We start from the raw sequence: 20,384 nt of genomic DNA on the forward strand, positions 1-20,384 counted from the left end.
TATAGCTTGAATATGGTGCTGCCGGCTATACGCTCGTCCCTCAGCCCCCTCCCTATCCCTCCAATAGCATGATGGTGGACCGCAAGAGGAGAACTTAAGCCTGCAGTTCTCTGGGGTCACATTTCAGATGAACCCAGGGCTACAGCTACTACTACCACCACCACGAGACCTTTGGGCAGGGTTTTTATTTGTCTCGATTTATTGTCACCTAGAACTGAGACAGGGACCTGGATTTCCAAACTGACTGTTGTGTGTCGTAGTGTGGAGGGATGTTCAGATGTTTTCCTTGTCCGTCGCAGTTGTATATTTTTGCCCCATACCCACAAAGCAGTCCCAGCTCGTGTACCATCACTTGCTTTCTCTCCTTAAATACACTTGTTCATTCTCCAATCCTTCCTCTGTCCTCGCTTCCGATTTTGTTGCCAGCCTCACAGCATGGTGAATATTCCTGTCTTTTTCCGTGTGACAAAGATCCCTAACCCCTTGCAGCTCAGTTGATGGTCAAGTATAGTCAGATTGGAGGCTTGATTTGACTAGTAACCAAGGAGATTCATTCACCTAACTATCATCAACTCCGATTTAGTGGTTGTGTTGTGAGAGTGACTTAATTCCACCAAGGAGAGTGTGTACGAGAAGTGAGAAAGAAATCGTCAATGACAAGGATAGTGCCAGGTCAGAAGAAGGAAGGAGGGGTGCAGAGGAAGGACTGGATGGTGAGGAAGTGAATTTTAGGGGAAGTGAAATGTGAATGAAGATGAGCGAGGGAGCCGGATGAGAGTGAGAGAGTCCCAAACGTAAATATATGGACATCGGCAAGGAGAGTAGCGGTGCAGAGGAAGGATTTGATGATAAGGAAGTGAGTTTGGGAGGAAGAAGGAAGTAGACGTGAGAGTGGGTACGAGAGGTGTGAGTGAGTGTGAGTAACGTGGGAACTCGGGTCTTGAAGTTCTCGCTGCAGCTCGGTCGTGTTGAGAAGTTGGAACTCCTAATCGGTAACTTCGAGGCTATTGTGCCCGCCCTCACTTCCACCTTCCCACCCCCCCCAACCCCGCCCCTTCATCACCACAAGGTTCACTACCCCCCCCATCCCTAGCATCACCACTTCTACTATCCCCCCACCCACACCCCCTCAATACCACCAATCTCACCACCATATCCACCTTTCCCCACACCCACCACGTCATCACCACCAGTCTCACCATCACTTCCCCCTTCTTCTCCACTCCTTCATCACCACCAGCATCACCTCCACCCTTCTCACCACCAGATCCCCCACCCCTATGTCCCTACCTTCACCCCCCTCCCCACATCACCTCCTCCACTCTGCCCCTCAAGTCCCAACCACCATATTCAGCCACACATTAGGCGACTCAAAACTTGTAAATCATTTTTGGTGGTGTGGTCCCTGGCTCATGTGAACGTGAAACCCGGTGGACTACAGGCTGAAATTTCCCTTCTACAGTCCACCAACCTCCTTTCGCGACATGGGGAAGGAGTAAAGGGACGATTGTGTAGCCGACATATAAGTGCCATCGCGTGAAGGCGCCCCTAGAGCACCAATCGTAACTTAAACCCGTATCATAAAAGCGTAAGAATGAATAGAGATAAACAGGGAAGAGAATTCAGTGTTATTTAAAGAGGAGGACAATACAAAGGTTTGACACCCTTTTTTAATAGCTTGATAGTCAATGGATAGCTTGACAACTGGATATAAAAATCATCTATAATGGGAAATAACCCCCTTCCCATCCCCCCCCAAAAAAAAAGGTGTAGATGGTTATGGTTGCAAGATACAACCCAGTATCCCGGACCGTGAATGGTGAATGAGCGTTTATTCCCTTTCACTAAGCTTCTTGTTGATAATTCTCCCACTTTTGTACTTTCTCGTTCCTTGTTGCTGTATCCTGCCTCACATCATCCTAATGAAAAAAGGTGAGGACGATGGTGATGATGATGATGATGATGATGATATGGTGATTATCTCCAACTCCATATAACCACCACTTAAATTATTTCTTGTTCAATCTTTCCCAGTTCAAGAGGAGGAAGGAGAATGGGGAAAATCCTGACTAATAATGTGGGGGTGAGAGGCTGTGTGGCGTTGACATAGCCCCACCACACACTGCTTAGTCAACACAGCCACCACAAATGTTGCCCAGGGGTCGGTAAGCAGAGAGCAGGGCAGAGAAAGGGAGCAGAGGTGGACAGCAGGACAGAAAATGTAGGAGAAGAGAGGATGTTGAAGAGACGATGGATGGGGACAGATGAACTGATGGAGAAGGATGGGTAAGAAGGGAAAGGTGACTGGAGAGGATAGAGTGAGATGAGTATAGAAAGGTGTGGACAGCAGGACAGAGAAGGAGGGAGAGGAGAGAATGCTGGAGAGACGAGGGATGGGGACGGATGAAACGATGGAGAGGGATGGGTGAGCAAGGAAAGGTGACTGAGGAGGATAGGGTGAGATGAGTATAGAAAGGTGGATGAGTATGTACAGAGATGAACAAATAGGTAGATAGGCAGGGACAGATGCATCGAAAAGGATAATGATGGGTTTATATGGATAGGTGGATGAGTAGGAGAGATGACGGATGGATAGGTCGATAAAAAAGGGACAAGGGATTCGACAGCAAGACAGGAAACAAGTGGAGGAAATACGATTGATGATGACGGATTTGTAATACAGTATGCAGAAAAAGAAAGAACCAAAGGATGAACCTACAAAATTTGCCTTCCCCAAAGAACTCTGAACAAAACGAAAGCCAGAATCAAGATCACTTTATTTTGAGGTGCCTGGATAAGTTGCGTTTGAAAGTCTAGAAGTCATAGAAAGATTTAAAGAAAAATTAGATTGAGGAAGGTAGTTACAGAGGTAATTAGTTGTGCAGGTGATGTCTTAAGATTGCTGGCCACCTCCTCCTTTAAGAAGTTGAACAAGAAAGGGGGAAAGAGTGCATATCTTGGCATTTACTACTTCCCAATCGTAATTAAGAAGGAATGTCTTTCTTTTACCTATTCTTGCTATGTGGCGGGGATGATTTTTGCTCGTACCTTACCAAGATCTATAATTCCAGTTAGTCAGTCAGTTCGAATTATACTCGTATTATAAAGCAACGTATTTTTATTTTCGTGCCTTTAGCTCAACATGAAGACATTGGGGTGAGTGTTTTATTGAAGAGAACAGCAAAAAATAAATTAAAAAAAAAGCTCCTGAGAGTGGAAAGTGAAATGTAGTCAGTAGGTAATGAATGGTGGGGTGGAGTTATTAAATTATAGTGGCACCTATGATTGGCCAACTGTGTGTGTGTGTGTGTGTGTGTGTGTGTGTGTGTGTGTGTGTGTGTGTGTGTGTGTGTGTGTGTGTGTGTGTGTGTGTGTCCTCAATCATCATTCACTCACCTCTTCACTATCAAACGTCCCACCCAAACTGATAAAAATCGTCAATAAACAGCAGAATCAATAGGACTTTCCCAAGCTGAAGATATTGATAATGTCTTTGGAATAATTAAGAAATACCAAGAAACCCAACCTCTCAAGACGCCAGCAAAGTTAGGTCAAGTTAGAGAGAGGTCAGAAGAGAGGTGTGGATACAAAGACAGTGAATTAGAAGTAGTAGTAGTAGTAGTAGCAGTCGTAGTAGTAATAGCAGTTGTAGTGGTAGTATTAGACAGTGATACAGAGATGAAGTAGAAGATAGTGGTAATAGACAGTGGTAGTAGATGAGGCAGAAGCTAGGGGAAGTTAGGGGAATCGAACCCACAACAGACCATCCTTCAAACCATCAGCCAGTACCAAATCGACCGAGCCACCAAATCGCCTCACCACTTCCACCCTCACCGCCCGTCTCTCTCCCGACCGATATCGCGTCCTTGGGTGGGGGGGGCGTCATCAGATCCAAGATAAATTGCCGAGAATGAGATCTTAAACCATTTTCTTATCAATTTATGGCCAATTTCGTGGAAGGTAATTGACTACGAAAATATCCAGACACCTCTTCCTTACCGATTTATTCCCTAGCATCTCTTCCTTACCGATTTATTACCTAACACCTCTTCCTTACCGATTTATTCCCTAACACTTCTACCTTACCGATTAATTCCCTAACACCTCTTTCCTGCAGATTTATTCCCTAACACCTCTTCCTTACCGATTTAATCCCTAGCACCCCTTCCTTATCGATTTAATCCCTAGCACCCCTTCCTTACCGATTTATTCCCTAACACCTCTTCCATACCGATTTATTCCCCAACACCTCTTCCATACCGATTTATTCCCCAACACCTCTTCCTTACTGATTTACTTCAGGATACGGCTGGTTAATATCCTTTTGTATGTTATTTACGCAGAGTGTAGCGATATTAGACTAACGAGAAATACAGAAGAGGACGCCAAGGTGTAATAAGCAAAATAAATCGCTTAGGAAGAGGTGTTGGGGAGCTTCCTTAACAGACAAGAATACTCAGACACCTACACTCACTCTATCTATCTACTGCCAGACGCCATAATCCCGTAAGGGGTGGCCATTTGACTTTGAGTTAGTTGTTTTACGGGGAGGGGCACTAACCCTCCACCAACCCACTTGTTGACACGTAGGGAGCACATATGGTTTGGTTATATGGTTACCACCCAGCGTTGTAAATGGTTTCTTGGCTTACAGGAAACCATTTGGCTTGTCACTCAATGTAAAGCCACCTGTAAAGGAAAGAAGAGCAATAAGAAGTGACAGGAAAGATGGGAGAAATAGGAAGAGAGGAGGGCAGGCACAGAAAAAGAATGATAAAGGCTACACTCACTCCCAGATGAAAAAAATCGTCTTGGGTTAGCTGGGAATAAAATACGGGAGCTGTTTCGACCATGAAGGGGTTTAATTAGCTGAGAATGTTTATACAAGCTTGAGAGTGTTTACAGTAGGGGCAAGAATGAGGAAAACCGATGGAGCAAGAGGTTGACTGACTCTTGGTGTCCAGTTAGTCAGCCTCTTGCTCCATCGGTTTCCATTATTCTTGCTACCATGGTAAACATTCTCAAGCTTGTATTAACATTCTCAGCTAATAAAAATAAATATGTTTACTGGGATAGAATACTAGAGTTGTCCTGATGATGAGGGGGTTGATCGTAACTCTATTAACATCCAGATTCATATGTTCAACCGGCTCAAATCGTCTTGATTAATATACAGCGGAAAATTTAAGTACATTCAGAGATTTAATTGTTACACTGTCATTCTCAGGCGTCTAGCACTGACTGATAAATAACATAGTCTGCCATCAGCTGGGATAAACGACTAGAGTTGTCCCGATCATGAGGAGGCTACCTTCGCTAAAATTTTGCGTTTACAGAGAACACGGTAAGAATTTTATGCTCAAGGTTTGATAAGGAAAAGAATCTTCCACTGAGGGGGTAATTTTTTTTTCTATCCTCGTTCACTTCCCTTGACTTAATAAATACTTCTGATAAGAGCAAGATTAAAGGGAAAAAAACAAAAACAAAAGAGGTTAATATACGAGGATGAGTCGTCAAAAAATGGAAAATGGAAAAGATAAAAAAACAAAAACAAAAAAGAACGTCAACGCACTGGAAAAAGTCGCCAAAAAAAGCAAAAAAGGTAACGTAAACGAGATCAAAGACGTCAAAGCACTAGGTTCAGACGTCATAGAAAAATAGAGAAAAATTAAAGAAGAAAAAAAGACGTCAAGACAATGGAATCAGACGTCTTTAAGAAAAACTAAGAAAACGAAAAAAAGAAGAGACGTGAAACTACTGGCATAAGACGTCTGGGAAAAATAATAAAACGAAAAGAAAGAGAAATGTAGACGTCAAGACAGTGAGATTTGTCGTCGAAAAAAACAAGGGAAAAAGAAAAAAAAGGAGGGAGACAAGTAAGCACAGGCTGACAGAGATCGAGCAGGACGCCACTCCATCCACAGCGGAGATCCACCCACCTAATTCCACCTGATCCACCTGAAGCGGATCGTGGAGGAAGGGGATTTGTTGCCTCACAGGAGTTGGGGACACATTTCTTGCTGTTTTCTGTGACCCACCTGGACCTCTGGCCTCTAGATCACCACACACACACACACACATACACACACACACACACAGGTTGAACTCTGACCCAGCGCTGTGACCCCGATTTTTGACCAGTTGTTATCAAAATTAAGTCGCTTCAATCTTGCCTTACCCTCAACATTTCCTCCAAGTTTGGCTAGATTTAGATAAAGACTTCTTAGCTTAATTTTGAAAGGTCAGATTTTCATCCAGTCCTGTGACCTTTACATTTGATTTAGTGTTTTGTATATCTATTTGTGTGTGTGTGTGTGTGTGTGTGTGTGTGTGTGTGTGTGTGTGTGTGTGTTTCTCATTGGCTGACCTTTAACCATTCACCTAGGTTTGGTTTAAATGGAAAAAATATCCGAATTAATTTGCTAATACCCACACCCACGCAAGCACACGCCGAGCGAAACAAAGTACCCGCTCTCGCTTCTCTAGCACGGGTGTAATTAAAGACACCGTTCAAATAAAGAAAAGACACTAACCCTTTCCGTACGAGGACATGCATGAATTTCGAACCAACAAGACGATTTTCCTCAGCTCAAAGGAAAAATCTAAAGGCAGGCGGATTAGGTAAAGCCCTCATTAATCCCTTTATGTATAAGTTACTCTCTTAAATAAATCCTCTGGTACTAGAAATAAATAAGATTAAGAATAAATGAAATAAAGATAAAGAAATGTCCTTGTACTGAAGAGGTTAATGTATACCTCTAAGATTGTTTACTCTCTCTCTCTCTCTCTCTCTCCTTCGAAGAAAATTAATTATTCATATATAGTTTAATCTTTCGGGATCCAGGGTACTTTGGAGGAGAGAGAGAGAGAGAGAGAGAGAGAGAGAGAGAGAGAGAGAGAGAGAGAGAGAGAATGAGAGAGAAATTTGTCCCTGTTTACAGAGTGTGAGCGAGGAAGTAGAAGCTAGACACTTTTGATTCAGTAGGCGTCAGATCCAACTTAGTCGTCCTCTCTTCACTGACAACAAAGCAGGTCGTACTCTCGTGGTCGTAGGAGACTCTTTTCACACAGGCTAGGGGATGGGAGGGTCGTAGTTTTGTGGGCTTATGTGTCTCCCTTTGCTTTGAGACTGGGAGAGGGGGGGGTCGTAGTCTCGAGGGCTTATGAGACTCCCTGAGACAAGAGAGGGTCGTACTGTCCTGGGATTAGTTGGCTGCATTTTAAATAGGACAAATCAGGGGTCGTTCTCTCGTGGGCTTGTGAGGCTCCCTTTTCACTGAGCCGGAGAGATAAGGGGTCGTGTCGTCGTGGGTTTGGGAGACTCATTTTTCACTGACCTGAGAGATAAGGGGTCGCGTTATCGTCGGTTTAGGAAGGTATCTCCAGTGGATTCAAGGATTTCCATACATCCCTTCCTTATCACCTTCTTCTTGAGTATAAAACATCAATTATTATCTATTTTTTTTTTTTACATATGCAGATTCGATATTCAAAATCCTTATAATAACAAACAGTAAAATATCAACACTCTCAGGCTCCATTACTCTTCTCCCAGCATTAATCCTTGTCCGGGGGGGAGGGGTTAAAGAGGTCATCCTGAATCCTGTCAATAAAACTGGGTATTTAGTTAATGAGGAAGGACTCAACATGAGAGGTCAGTCAGGGTCGAACTGATTTGGTCTGCTTGCAATCATCACAGCCTGACTATCTGACATGCAGACCTCCTGACACACTGACTATCCGACACACTAACCTTCTGACACACTGACCATCTGACACACTAACCTCCTGATACACTGACTATCCGACACACTAACCTTCCGACACACTGACTATCCGACACACTAACCTTCTGACACACTGACTATCCGACACATTGGCCTTCTGACACACTGACTATCCGACACACCGACTTCCTGACACTGACTATCCGACACACCAGCCTCCTGTCACAGTGACTATCTGACACGCTGACCTTCTGACACTCACTATCCGACACATCAGCCTCCTGACACACTGACTATCCAACACACTGACCTCCTGACACACTGACTACCCAATCATATGACACCAACAGACCATGTGACATCCACCTTATGTGTGATGGGTAAATAGGAACTTGAAGCACAGTCAAGAGCTTTTTTCCTCCCTCTGTTTCCTCCCGTCCTCCCTCCACCCCTTCTCACCCCCCCATCCCCTCCTTCCTCCCCTTCTCCCCACCCCTCCCCCGCCCCCCTGAGAAGATCTGTCACCTGTGAGTGTTTATCCCAGGACGTGAGAGAGAGGAGGGGCGTGTTCCTTGTCCTTCCTGGGAGAAACAAACACAGAAAAACAACTTTAGACTTCTTTCATTACCGTGATTCTCTCTCTCCCTCTCTCTCTCTCTCTCTCTCTCTCTCTCTCTCTCACACACACACACACACACACACACACACACACACACACACACACACACACACACACACACACACACACACACACACACACACACTGGTCCCTGATTTACTGAAGAGCAACCCGTCAGCGATGAACGAAATCTGTTTGGATTATCTTTTTTTTCACCCACACAACAACCCCTCGTGTGTGTGTGTGTGTGTGTGTGTGTGTGTGTGTAAAATGTAGAGTGTGCATCTCTGTGTAGGTGTGAGTAGGTGCTTCTATGTACAGTACCTGTATGTGTGTGTGCCTGAGTTTGTGTATACTGTACGTATGTGTGTGTGTGTGTGTGTGTGTGTGTGTGTGTGTGTGTGTGTGTGTGTGCACGCGCGTTTGCTTGTGTACGTGCATATATGTGACCATGATCATATTATAAAGCCAGAATTGAAAGGAAGACAGCACCAATAACGATGACGATGCCTAAGATGGTTGCTCGAAGTCCCCCCTTTCCTTCTTCATTTCAGCCTCCAAATCCATTGTTTTCTTCGCCTTTGTTTCTCACGAGGAGCGTCTGGCCACTCACTGCGATGGACAGATTTTTTTTTTTTTGGGGGGGTGGGAGGGGGGAGGGGGTATTTTTTGTGGACCTGAGACTGGAGGTGTTGTAAGAAATGTGTGTGTGTGTCTGCGTGTGTGTGTGTGTGTGTGTGTGTGTGTGTGTGTGTGTGTGTGTGTGTGTGTGTGTGTGTGTGTACAGGTGTGTGGCAGAATGAGCATCAAACTTAATTTTGAGCCAATTGTAAGTAAAGAAAAAATAATAATAGAACAAGATTAATCCATATCATCTTTCCAAAATCAGGGGACATTCTATGATAAAAAATAATCACCTGGGAGTAACAATCATATCTTTAGCACTTCCTTATCATAGCGAAGACACTGAATAAGAAGAAATTTGATCTTGAGGTGAAAGGATAAGGAAGGTAGGATGCACTAGGCTTAAAATTAATCCTGATTGACTTAGGCTGACGCTGAGAGGGGAAGGGAGGAGTGATGCAAGATGAATAATCTTGAAGAAGTTGGGAAGACCTGATCTATATGCAATCTCCTTATTTACACATTAGTATGCATTAAGTGATTTTGGGTTTACAGAAGACACTATTTTTTATATATCTCACTCTGGCTGTAGGGTAGATAGTGCTATACCCAAGGCCCAAGTGCACTCCTATGTGATACGCTCCTTCACATGCCACCACTTGTGTGTGATGATATTAGGGGAGATGCATTTATGGCACATTTTGTTGTTGTCGTTTGTTGTTTGTTGCTGCTATTGTTGTTGTTGTTTAACCCCTCTCCATCTGGCCGAGCAGACCCGTCGATCACAAGTAAGTAACTATTTCTGTGGGGCCGTATTACAGATACAGTACAATACATACATCGCGTAGGGAACCGGCACCCCCTTTTAGTAGGATCGAACCAGAGTCTTTCTCCATGGTGAGGTGCAGGGATATACGAGGAAGTTTGATTCCTGGGTGAACGCCGCAGCTGCTTCGATCCCCTTCGCCCAGGGTACGCTGCGCCACCACGTGTAGGTTCCTCGTCAGCGATTTTATTTATGGTATAACTGGATATTATAGATCATGATAGATTTTTTTTTTTTTTTTTTGGGGGAGGGGAATGGGGAAATTCAAACCATTAAATCGCTCCTTGCTCTTGCCCGGGATCAAACTTGAGAGAGAGAGAGAGAGAGAGAGAGAGAGAGAGAGAGAGAGAGAGAGAGAGAGAGAGAGAGAGAGAGAGAGAGAGAGAGAGAGAGAGAGACGCAGATACACACACTCAGTTAATTTCTTACAAAATATTCCACGATACGCAACAGAACCACTCAAAGATAAAATTCCTCCTTATATCAATAGAAAGTAATTTATTTTTCTTCCTTTGCCTTACGTAATTCTTTTATTTCATCGTCAGTTTCGTCCTTACCATTATTATCATTATCTTCATTATTTTCATCATACTTCTTGTCCTCTTCCTCCTCATTATCATCATCGTCGTCATCATCATCATCATCATCATCATCATCATCCAGTGGCGTTTACTTGACTAGGTTACAAAAGATAGTGAGTTTATGAGAGAGAGAGAGAGAGAGAGAGAGAGAGAGAGAGAGAGAGAGAGAGAGAGAGAGAGAGAGAGAGAGAGAGAGAGGGAGAAAGAGGGAAGGGCGTGACTAATCTAACTAGAATCGCGTCTAAAGAAGGCGGAGTGAAGGGAGGGAGGGGGGGGTAGGGGGGGGATAGGAGAGATAAGGGGGGTAGAGAGGAGAGGGAAGGGATGAGGGGGAAGAGGGGCGGGGGGGGAGAGGTAGAAGGGAAACTGAACTTGTGTAACATTTTCCCTCCCTTAATTTTTTCCTCTCTTCCTTAAATACATACTTAGATACATACATACATACATACATACATACATACAAACGGAAAATCATTAACGAGAGAGAGAGAGAGAGAGAGTAACGAAGCCATTCTCCTCTCCCTTCCTCCCTTTCTTCCTCCTCCACTACATGTCTCCCACGACCTTCCTATTTTCTCCCATCCATCTCCCCACTCCCTCTCTTTCCCTCACCTATTTCCCTCCGTCCCCCTCCCGTCACCCTCCTCTATCCACCTCCCTCTCTCCAGCTTCCTTCCCTCCAATTCTCCCTACCCCTCCCTTCCAAGCAGCTCCTCTCCCCTACAAATCAATAACCTGAGAGTAAATGCCAATCAATACCCCAATTCCCTAGTACGTGGGTCATTAGCACTGCCCACCTTTTATATGTATATGTGGGTTTTTAGGGCGAGAACCTCTTTTTAATTAGGCTGCCTCTCTCTCTCTCTCTCTCTCTCTCTCTCTCTCTCTCTCTCTCTTTCTTCCTTCATTTTGGCTACCTCAGGACGATTCATTAACTTTAAACAGGATTCTCTCTCTCTCTCTCTCTCTCTCTCTTCACTTTAGCTACTTCAGGACGATTTATTAATTTCAAATAGGATCGCTCTCTCTCTCTCTCTCTTTCTCTCTCTCTCTCTCTCTCTCTCTCTCTCTCCAACTGAATGAAGGGATGAAAAATAACCCTTTACTTCAATTACTTTTTCATATTTACTTCCGGCTACCTGAGAACAAGTTTAATTTAAGAAAATCCTTTATGCAATTCCTAGTTAATAAGGAAAAGGAAAATAATAAGAAAAAATGGGAAAATCAGCAAAAAATGGCCTGTGAAATGGACTATATAAAAATTCACTCATCAATCTTCGTACTTCCCCAGCTTTTGTCCGTCATTTTACTCGTCACTCTCTCTTCGTCTTCCGCGTGAAAATTTGCCTATTATCCTGATGTTTCGTTATTTTATGATGACAGTATTAAGGCGTTACTGGCAAAATAAATCGCTATGGAAAAAGTGCTGCGAAGTTTTTTGTGCTAAGGAGAATAGGTCCATTTCGTAATCAGCCCCTCATTAAATCGGTCAGTAGAATGGGATACGTCAGTCAAGTGTCAGTCAATCAGGGACGACTGCTGTATTTCTGTTGTCACTCTTCATCCAGCACTAAAATTAGGGACCTGGATTTAACATTATAGGTCTTATATTATCCTTATTATCAATGGGATTATTTAGACAGCCTCCTATGTCCACGAAAATAATAAACCAAACACCACTGCCACCATTACCAGCACCACTACCACCACACCACGCCCCACCACACCACCACACACACCTCAGCCACACATCACATCACATTACCACCACACCACACCACACATCACACTACCACCATTACCAGCACCACTACCACCACAACACACCCCACCACACCAGCACACACACACCTTAACCACACACCACACCACACCACACCACACCACACCACACCACACCCACACCACACCACACCACCACCATGACCCCCGCTACAAGTGTGCTGGTGTTCAAAGGCCTTTCCCTGCACACCTCTAGGAGACTCCTATTAATTAACCTGTATGATCCACTGTCTCAGAAGATCATTTGCAGCTTCAGGAGAAATGTACGGTAATGTTAGAGGTTCAGAGGAGTGACGGAGGGAAGACAGAGATCGAGAGTAAGGAAGGAGAGACAAGATGAGGTGTACTTGATCCACTGAGACAGGAGGAAATGTTGGGTGAGAGAGAGAGATATGGGTGGGAGCTTGATTTTTTTTTTTTTTTTTACTGAAGATGGGTTCTGTGTAGCCTGAAAAGTTAGAGAAAATAAAGAATTCAAGCTCTAACCTGTCTCTTTCTCTTATTTAATATTTCCACGTTCAGGTGTATGTGCTGGATGATGAGGTTGAAAGGTATGGATGATTGTAGGTGAGCCATGATAGAGTGTGTGGAGGTTATGTTGCTGCCTCAGTGTTGGAGTGAGTTGCAGTGATTGGGTGAGAAGGGGAAGCAGTTAGGGACGAGAAGGAGAGGCAGGTAGGGACAAGAAGGAGAGGTAGTAAGGGAATGAGGTGAGTAAAGTGGACTGTGAAGTATTTGAAGGAAGGAAGGCGAGGTTGGAATGACTGGAAAGAAAGATTGCAACTGAGCGAGGATAGATTACTTGGACGTCAAATTGTCACCACAGCTTCCACTATTACTACCATCATCACCACACCTACCACAACCACCTGAACCACCACCACCACACTGTCGACATATGCAAAATTTGAAACCAAGATTGAGTTACTGAGTTTGCAAGTTGAACAGAAAGTTTGCAGAGAAGGAAAGATCTTGTCCCTTGTGAAGATGGTGTCAAGACTAACTTCTGTATTGACTGAAGCCTTATGCTGGGTGGAGATGGTTGCAAGTTGATGGGGGAGGGGGTTGTGTGTGTGTGTGTGTGTGTGTGTGTGTGTGTGTGTGTGTGTGTGTGTGTGTGTGTGTGTGTGTGTGTGTGTGTGTGTGTGTGTGTGTGTGTGTGTGTGTGTGTGTGTGTGTGTGTGTGTGTGTGTGTGTGTGTGTGTCCCTCAATCCTTTTGAAGCATTGGAAAATACCCATCCATCTCACTTTCATTAACTGTGTACTTCATATTGCCATTACATAAAAATATCTCATGTATCACCCAGCACACCACATCCAGCAGGAAAATGTTAGCGAACTTTTTACTGTAATAGTACATTAAAATCCCCATCATAGTAATTTCTCCATTTGTCCTAAAAATCGACAGTGTTTAGTTATTGCTATTCTCTAGGCAAGATATTCAGTTTAGTTCTAAGTTTATGCCTGCTCTGAAGTTAGGTTTATAAAGACACTGAGGACGATGTACTGGATTCACTGATTGATTGATTGATTGATTGACTGATATGACTTGGGCCTTAGGATGATGAGCTGGATTTTTTTCTTATACGCCTGTGAGTTAAAACGATACGATGAATTTACTCAATTATTCATTCATATTACTTGTGACTAAAGTAGATGTGCTAAATACTTTTATTTACTTATTTATTTATGCATTTTTGTATTTATTTATTTATTTTACAGGCAACTTTGGTGCTACGTTAAAAGTCAAATCGCAGTTCAGGAAAATTGCCAAAGAAGTGTTTCGTGAAGTCGATGGATCTCTGAATGGAAGGGAAAGACTGGAAGGAAGATAAGACATTGTGGTCATTAGCCTGATTGCCTGGATGGGACAAAAAAAAAAAAAAAAAAAAAAAAAAGGGAGGGGAGAGAATGAGACGTTTTAGAAGGGAGAAATTACACTGAGAAATGCTAAAGTCTTCCCGAGTCGATTGCGTTGCCTCTAAGTGTGCGTAAGTGTTCTCCGAGTAACTCAAGAAAGCCTCACCCGATTTGCATCACACTTGGCAGATCTATTGAATGCGGGGATGGGAAAAGGAATATTTGATTGAAGTGCAGGTCAATCGAAGGTCAAGATCAGAGGTCAAAGTCAAAATTCAGGTTTGGTTTATTTGTGTTTTCTGAGCACCTGAAGTTACAATGTTTTAATGATTATATATATATTTTTACGCAGTTTTATTCAGCTTAGGAGATACGCCTTTAAATGAAGGAGTGAAATACACGTTCCGTTTGTGAAGAGGTGAAACGCACGTTTAGTAGGAAGCCGAGAATAATATAACAAAGTTTAATAAAAACAATCATCATTACTACAAGTCTCCTTCAATTTCTTTTAGAGCCAGACAACTTTTTTAATTAATTTTTTTCTCCATAGTAATAGAGTTAAATGTATGATCCTAATTTGTCGACAATGTAATAAAGAAACAGTCCAATATAAAACTTTAACTCTTTCCTATTTATTTCCATTTATTTTCTCACTAGACAGCCATCCAATTATTCTTCTTAGTCCATCCTCAGTTCGTTTCTTTCCACCCTCTTTTTCTCTCACTCGTTCTCCATCATTCTATCTCTCCATCTCTATAAATTATCCTGTATATTTCCTCCTATTGTTTCATCTTAAATATTTCCTTCCCATTCTCTTCTAGTCACCCCATTTCCATCTTCCTCTCATTCCAGTTTCATTTGATTTTTTTGCCTGTCTTTCTCCTACTCTAAGTTTTATTCCTCATTCCTCTTCCTCCCACCTCGATTTCGTCTACTTCCTTGTCTGCCTCTTCCTCTCGTTCCATCTTCATCAGGTCCTCTGCCTACCTCTTGCTGATGCTCTTTCTCTGTCTGCTTAAGTCTCTGCCTACATCTTTCCCTCATTCTATCACCATTCAGTTCCTTACTTCTCTATCTACACCTTCCTTTCATTCCATCTTCATTTAGTTCACTGATTATCTACCTACTTCCTCCTCTCACTCTATCGCTTCCGTTCCATCCTAGCCTCCCACTCTCACTCTGCCTCATATATATTTTTATCTCTTCCTTTCACTCCATCTCTGACTCTCTGTCTACCTCCATCTCTCACTCTGCCTCACGTATCTCTTTAACGTCAGACAATATTCATCTGAGAGTGAGCCATAGGAGTCTGACGGTGTTCATCCTGTTCTCTTTTCCTGTTTTTTTTTACTCTAGGAAGGACGACGATCGTGAAATTCAGCCTCTTGATCCGAAGTATGGGCCCCATCTCGGAGAAGGACATGGTGAGTACGTGATATCAGTACCACGTTGTTACTCTCCATCTCACATTCTCTTATACCACATCCTTGCCCTCCATACCACATTCTTTTCATACCACATTCTTACCCTCCGTACCACATTTATTTTCCTCCATACCACATTTTAATACCGAATCCTTGCCCTCCATACCACATTTCAGTACCACATTTATTCTCTCCATACCACATTTTCATACCACATTTTATCCTCCATACCACATTCATTTCATACCACATTCTTACCGTCCTACCACATTCTTAATACCACATTCATACCTTCCATACCACATTACTAATACCACATTCTTGCCCCCCATACCACATTCTTACCCATTTCTACCTCCCCATTAACCCCATTTCGAGGCCTAATTCATCTAAGTCGAGCCCCATCCTCTTCATCAACATCGGTCCCCACTGACACGGCCATCTGCCACATCCCCCACATCATCATATACAGACAGACACATATATAACACTCCTCTTCCCCTTGGCCATTTCTCGTGTGTTGTGGGGGCGGTTCAGGTAGAGCTATCCATGTCCTGCTTTATCTATCTCCACTGTGACACCCACGCCCACACCAGGAGGCTTAACCTCCCTGCGACACACAAAATATAGGCACTTGAGTTTTTCACCCTTGATCTTAGTCCTGCTTTATCTATTCCTTTCCACTGCGACACCCACGCCCACGCCAGGAGACTTAACCTCCCGGCGACACATAACATATCGCCACCTGAGTTTTTTACCCTTCATCTTGTATTGTTGTCCTTTGTTTTCATCTGACGGAACTGACCCACTCCCATAGCTTGAGTATTAAGTGGTGGTCACGTGAAATTCGTTCAGCCCTAGTTATGAGGTACGAATGAGTCTCCTTGGTTACTAGTCAAATATACCCTTCAAAAATTAAGCAGTTCGTATCTATTTTCTGCTATTTTCAGAGGCATTTCTTAAGATTAGAGACTTTGAACTTAGAGGTCAGGCTATCATCCTAATTCATTCCTTCACTACGAAAGATTCTTCACAAGATTTTCTAGAAACAGGAAGAATAAACTGTAGGTGAATCTGAAGGTACGTTAGACTGCTACGTGCAAGTTCAATTTACCACTCCCTGTTAAAATTTACAGCACGAGATTTTTGGAAAAGGTGTGATAATAAAAAAAATATCCTTGGTTTATATATTTTGAGGATTGGGTATATAATGAGAAATACTTTGACTCTTACCAGCAAAAGTTGAACGAAAATCCGTGCTTGTGTTGTCTTCTGCCTTTCATATTTTTCATTCCTCACCGAAGGTCAAAGAATATTCTGCCATCTTCTGCTATGTCTTTCTGTGTGTGTGTGTGTGTGTGTGTGTGTGTGTGTGTGTGTGTGTGTGTGTGTGTGTGTGTGTGTGTGTGTGTGTGTGTGCGCGTCATATTACCATCACATCAATATACGTTACACCTTCCATCACCACACCCGGCAGGAAAGTGTAGGCAGCTTTTTGATCATAACAGCACCTTGATGTAGCGATGGGAGGAGAGGAGGGTGTGAAAGGGAAGTGGAGGGTGGAGTGGCCTAGGGAGGATGGGAGGATGGTGCTTTGAGTGCCTTGAGACGAAGCACGGAACTGAATAAGGAGGCTGCAAGATGATTCCAAGACCCGGTATTTTCGTCGGTTAAGAAAGCTCCCAAACACCTTTTCCTAAGCGATTTATTATGCTTATCACACTTTTCTGTTCCGTGTCATATAAATCCCTCCAATATCGCCATACTCTGCATAAATGAGGTACGAAAGGATAGTAGTCAGCCATATCCAAATTACCGAAAGCTCCGTAACACCTTTTCCTAAGCGATTTATATTGCTTACTACACCTTTCTGTCCCAGTGATAAATCCTGCCCATATCGCCATACTCTGCATAAATGGGGTACGAAAGAATGTTAACCAACCAAACGCAAAAATAAATCGCTAAGGAAGAGGTGTCAGGGAGCCTCCTTAGATGTTAAAACCTTACAAGTCCTTTTATCCAACCTGAATACCGTCTTAGGCTCTTCTTATCTCGAAAAAAGGAGACTTATGCAATTCTTACATTAAAACATTTCCTATCTTATTCCTATCTTGACCTCTTATCTTTCCCTATCATTCCCTCCTACAGAAGTACTCAATGGAATGCTACCTACGTCAGGAGTGGAGTGACGACCGACTACGCTTCAACGGGCCTCTCCAGCAGCTAACCCTCAATATAAAGATGCTGGAAGCCCTCTGGAAACCTGATACCTACTTCCACAACGGCCTCGGCTCCTACGTACACATGACCACCAGACCCAACAAGCTTATACGAATTAACCAGAACGGGGACATCCTCTACTCCATGAGGTGGGTGGTGATGATGATGATGATGGTGATGGTGGTGATGGTGGTGGTGGTGGTGAGGATGGTGGTGATGGTGGTGGTGGTGATGATGATGGTGGTGGTGATGGTGATGATGATGATGATGATGATGATGATGATGGTGATGGTGGCGGTGGTGATGATGATGGTGGTGGTGATGGTGTTGATGATGATGATGATGATGATGGTGGTGATGGTGGTGGTGGTGTTGGTGGTGGTCATGGTGGTGGTGGTGGTGGTGATGATGATGGTGGTGGTGATGGTGGCGGTGGTGATCATGCTCATGGTGGTGATGATGGTGGTGATGACGATGATGATGATGGTGATGACGATGATGGTGGTGGTGGTGATGGTGGCGGTGGTGATGATGATGAAGGTGGTGATGATGATGATGATGATGATGATGGTGGTGGTGGTGGTGGTGATGGTGGCGGTGGTGATAATGATGGTTTCTTTATTTACACCCATACTCTATAGTATTTACTAAAACGGGGACGTCCCTTTATTCATTAAGGTAAGAAATGATGATGAGGATGAGGATAATGAAGATGGTGGTGGTGGTGGTGATGATGATGATGATGATGATAATGACAGTGAGGCGTGAAAGAATTGCCTCTTCATTAAAAAATAAGAAACTGAGCCTAATTCATCTCAGTACATCAGTTTCTTTTCCCTGAGTTCCATTGATGTGACGGGAGTGGTGGGGAATGTTGGCCAGTGTCATGCGTAACCTAATCGTGCGTCCTGTAAAGAGAGAGAGAGAGAGAGAGAGAGAGAGAGAGAGAGAGAGAGAGAGAGAGAGAGAGGGGGGGGGAGGGGACGGAGGGATGGAGGGAGGGAGGGAGGGGAGACAGAAAAACAGACGGACAGACACAGAGATCCTATTTTAAGTGAAGAAGTCGTCAGGAAGTATCTGAAATAAGACACAGAGAGACAGGCTGAGACAGAGGCAGACAGAAAAATATATACAACAGTGATTTCGGAATTGTGCAAGAGAGATCGGTGGAAGAGAATACCAATCATCCAGCAGTCCTCCTCCGTTACCACTTAGCCATTCATTCAGCCACACAATAGTCGCGTATTAGTGGCGAATTTTGTGAGTGAATCCTCGTGAGGCATCGGATATTGGGGCCCAGAGGAGAAATATGACAAGGATAGGAGCTCAGAGCGAATATTGGATTGTTGCATCATCTTTCGGAGTGTTTGTGGGCGTACTCGGTTCTCTCTCTCTCTCTCTCTCTCTCTCTCTCTCTCTCACACACACACACACACACACTTCGACAGACATCACTCTTCCCACACACACCCTTTCTTCATCCGTACTTCACCAGCTTGAGGAGAGGTTAATTCTGGGAGAAGGCCCACTCTTATTACGAACCCACCATGAACTGATGCAAATAAAGACAGACAGACATGACCTTGTATGACCCCTGGTGGTCAAGTGATCTAACCTAACCTAAACAGACCTAATGAATCCCCTTTCCTTGACCCAACTTAATCTAGCATAGCCAAGTGTAACCTAAACTAGCCTAGCCTAACTTAACCCTAATCTAACCTAACCTGACCTAACTAATTTAACCTAACCTAACCTACCCAAACCTGGCCTGACCTAACCCCAATCTAGCCTAACCTAACCTAACCTAACCTAACCAGTCCATCTCTTTCCCTCCAGCGTTAAGGACACTCATTTACCACCCTCATCCTCCTCAAGTGTCAGATGGCCCTCATTATGTCCCGACAGCTTTGTGGTCCCGCCTTTGAAGATGACCCAAGATGGCACAGATAAAGCCTCAAGTGTATTCGCCTTTCTTAGTGATGTTTCTGAGGAGCAGGGAAAAAGGAGGTGACGCTGAGGTATGCTGCCCTAGTCTTCCACCTTCCCAGGAAATGATGATGACTTGGGTAACTTCTTAAAGACATTGTCGCTATTGCACTGGACGCTGCGGTCATTGTTATATATAGTTCTTCAATTATCCGCCTTCTTGGAATTATAGGGACAAGGGGAAAGCAAACTGTGTCTACCAGTCCAACCGGTCCAAGAACACAAGAAGGAATACTCGAACTCCATGCTAAAACATTAACTCTATCTATCTATCTATCTATCTATTGCCAGACGCCTTAATCCCGTAAGGGGTGACCACAAACAAATCGCCTCCATGTCGCCCTGTCCTCCGGCATTTCACTGCCCTGCTCCCAGCTCACACACCCCTCTCTCATATATATACCTCTCCACTCCATCCCTCCATCTCATCCTTGGCCTCCCCCCCTCTCCCCCCTCCACCTCACTCACATACACCCTCCTCGTCAGTCTCTCACCCTCCATCCTCTCCACATGGCTGAATATTTGACCTTCCCCTGCATCCTTGACCTTTGACCTTTACGTCCCAAATTAAAGCACGTTCCTCTGATGGTCTTCTGCCGTGATTCCGGGTCTGATAACATTTCAATAAATATTTTCCATTTTGTATGACCTTTGCTTAGACGTTTGACCTTTATTGCCCAAAATGTAATCACTTGTTTCTTTAATGGCCATGTCAGTATTCCAGATTTTGTGCA

At 43.8% G+C, this 20,384-nt stretch overlaps 1 protein-coding gene across 1 annotated transcript in view; it reads left to right on the forward strand.

Moving 5' to 3' along the window:
* The window catches only part of LOC145416485 (gamma-aminobutyric acid receptor subunit alpha-2), a 59,491-nt gene that overhangs the window by 9,898 nt on the left and 29,209 nt on the right, over window positions 1-20,384 (forward strand). Inside the window, exons 2-3 of the mRNA XM_080285442.1 lie at window positions 15,377-15,444; window positions 17,593-17,813. Coding sequence (XP_080141568.1) covers window positions 15,377-15,444; window positions 17,593-17,813 — 289 coding nt within the window. The remainder of the gene's footprint in view (window positions 1-15,376; window positions 15,445-17,592; window positions 17,814-20,384) is intronic.

Source organism: Coenobita brevimanus, chromosome 106 (assembly GCF_032717465.1).
Source record: "Coenobita brevimanus isolate Jiangsu-jjx chromosome 106, ASM3271746v2, whole genome shotgun sequence".
NCBI classification, from domain to species: Eukaryota; Metazoa; Arthropoda; class Malacostraca; order Decapoda; family Coenobitidae; genus Coenobita; species Coenobita brevimanus.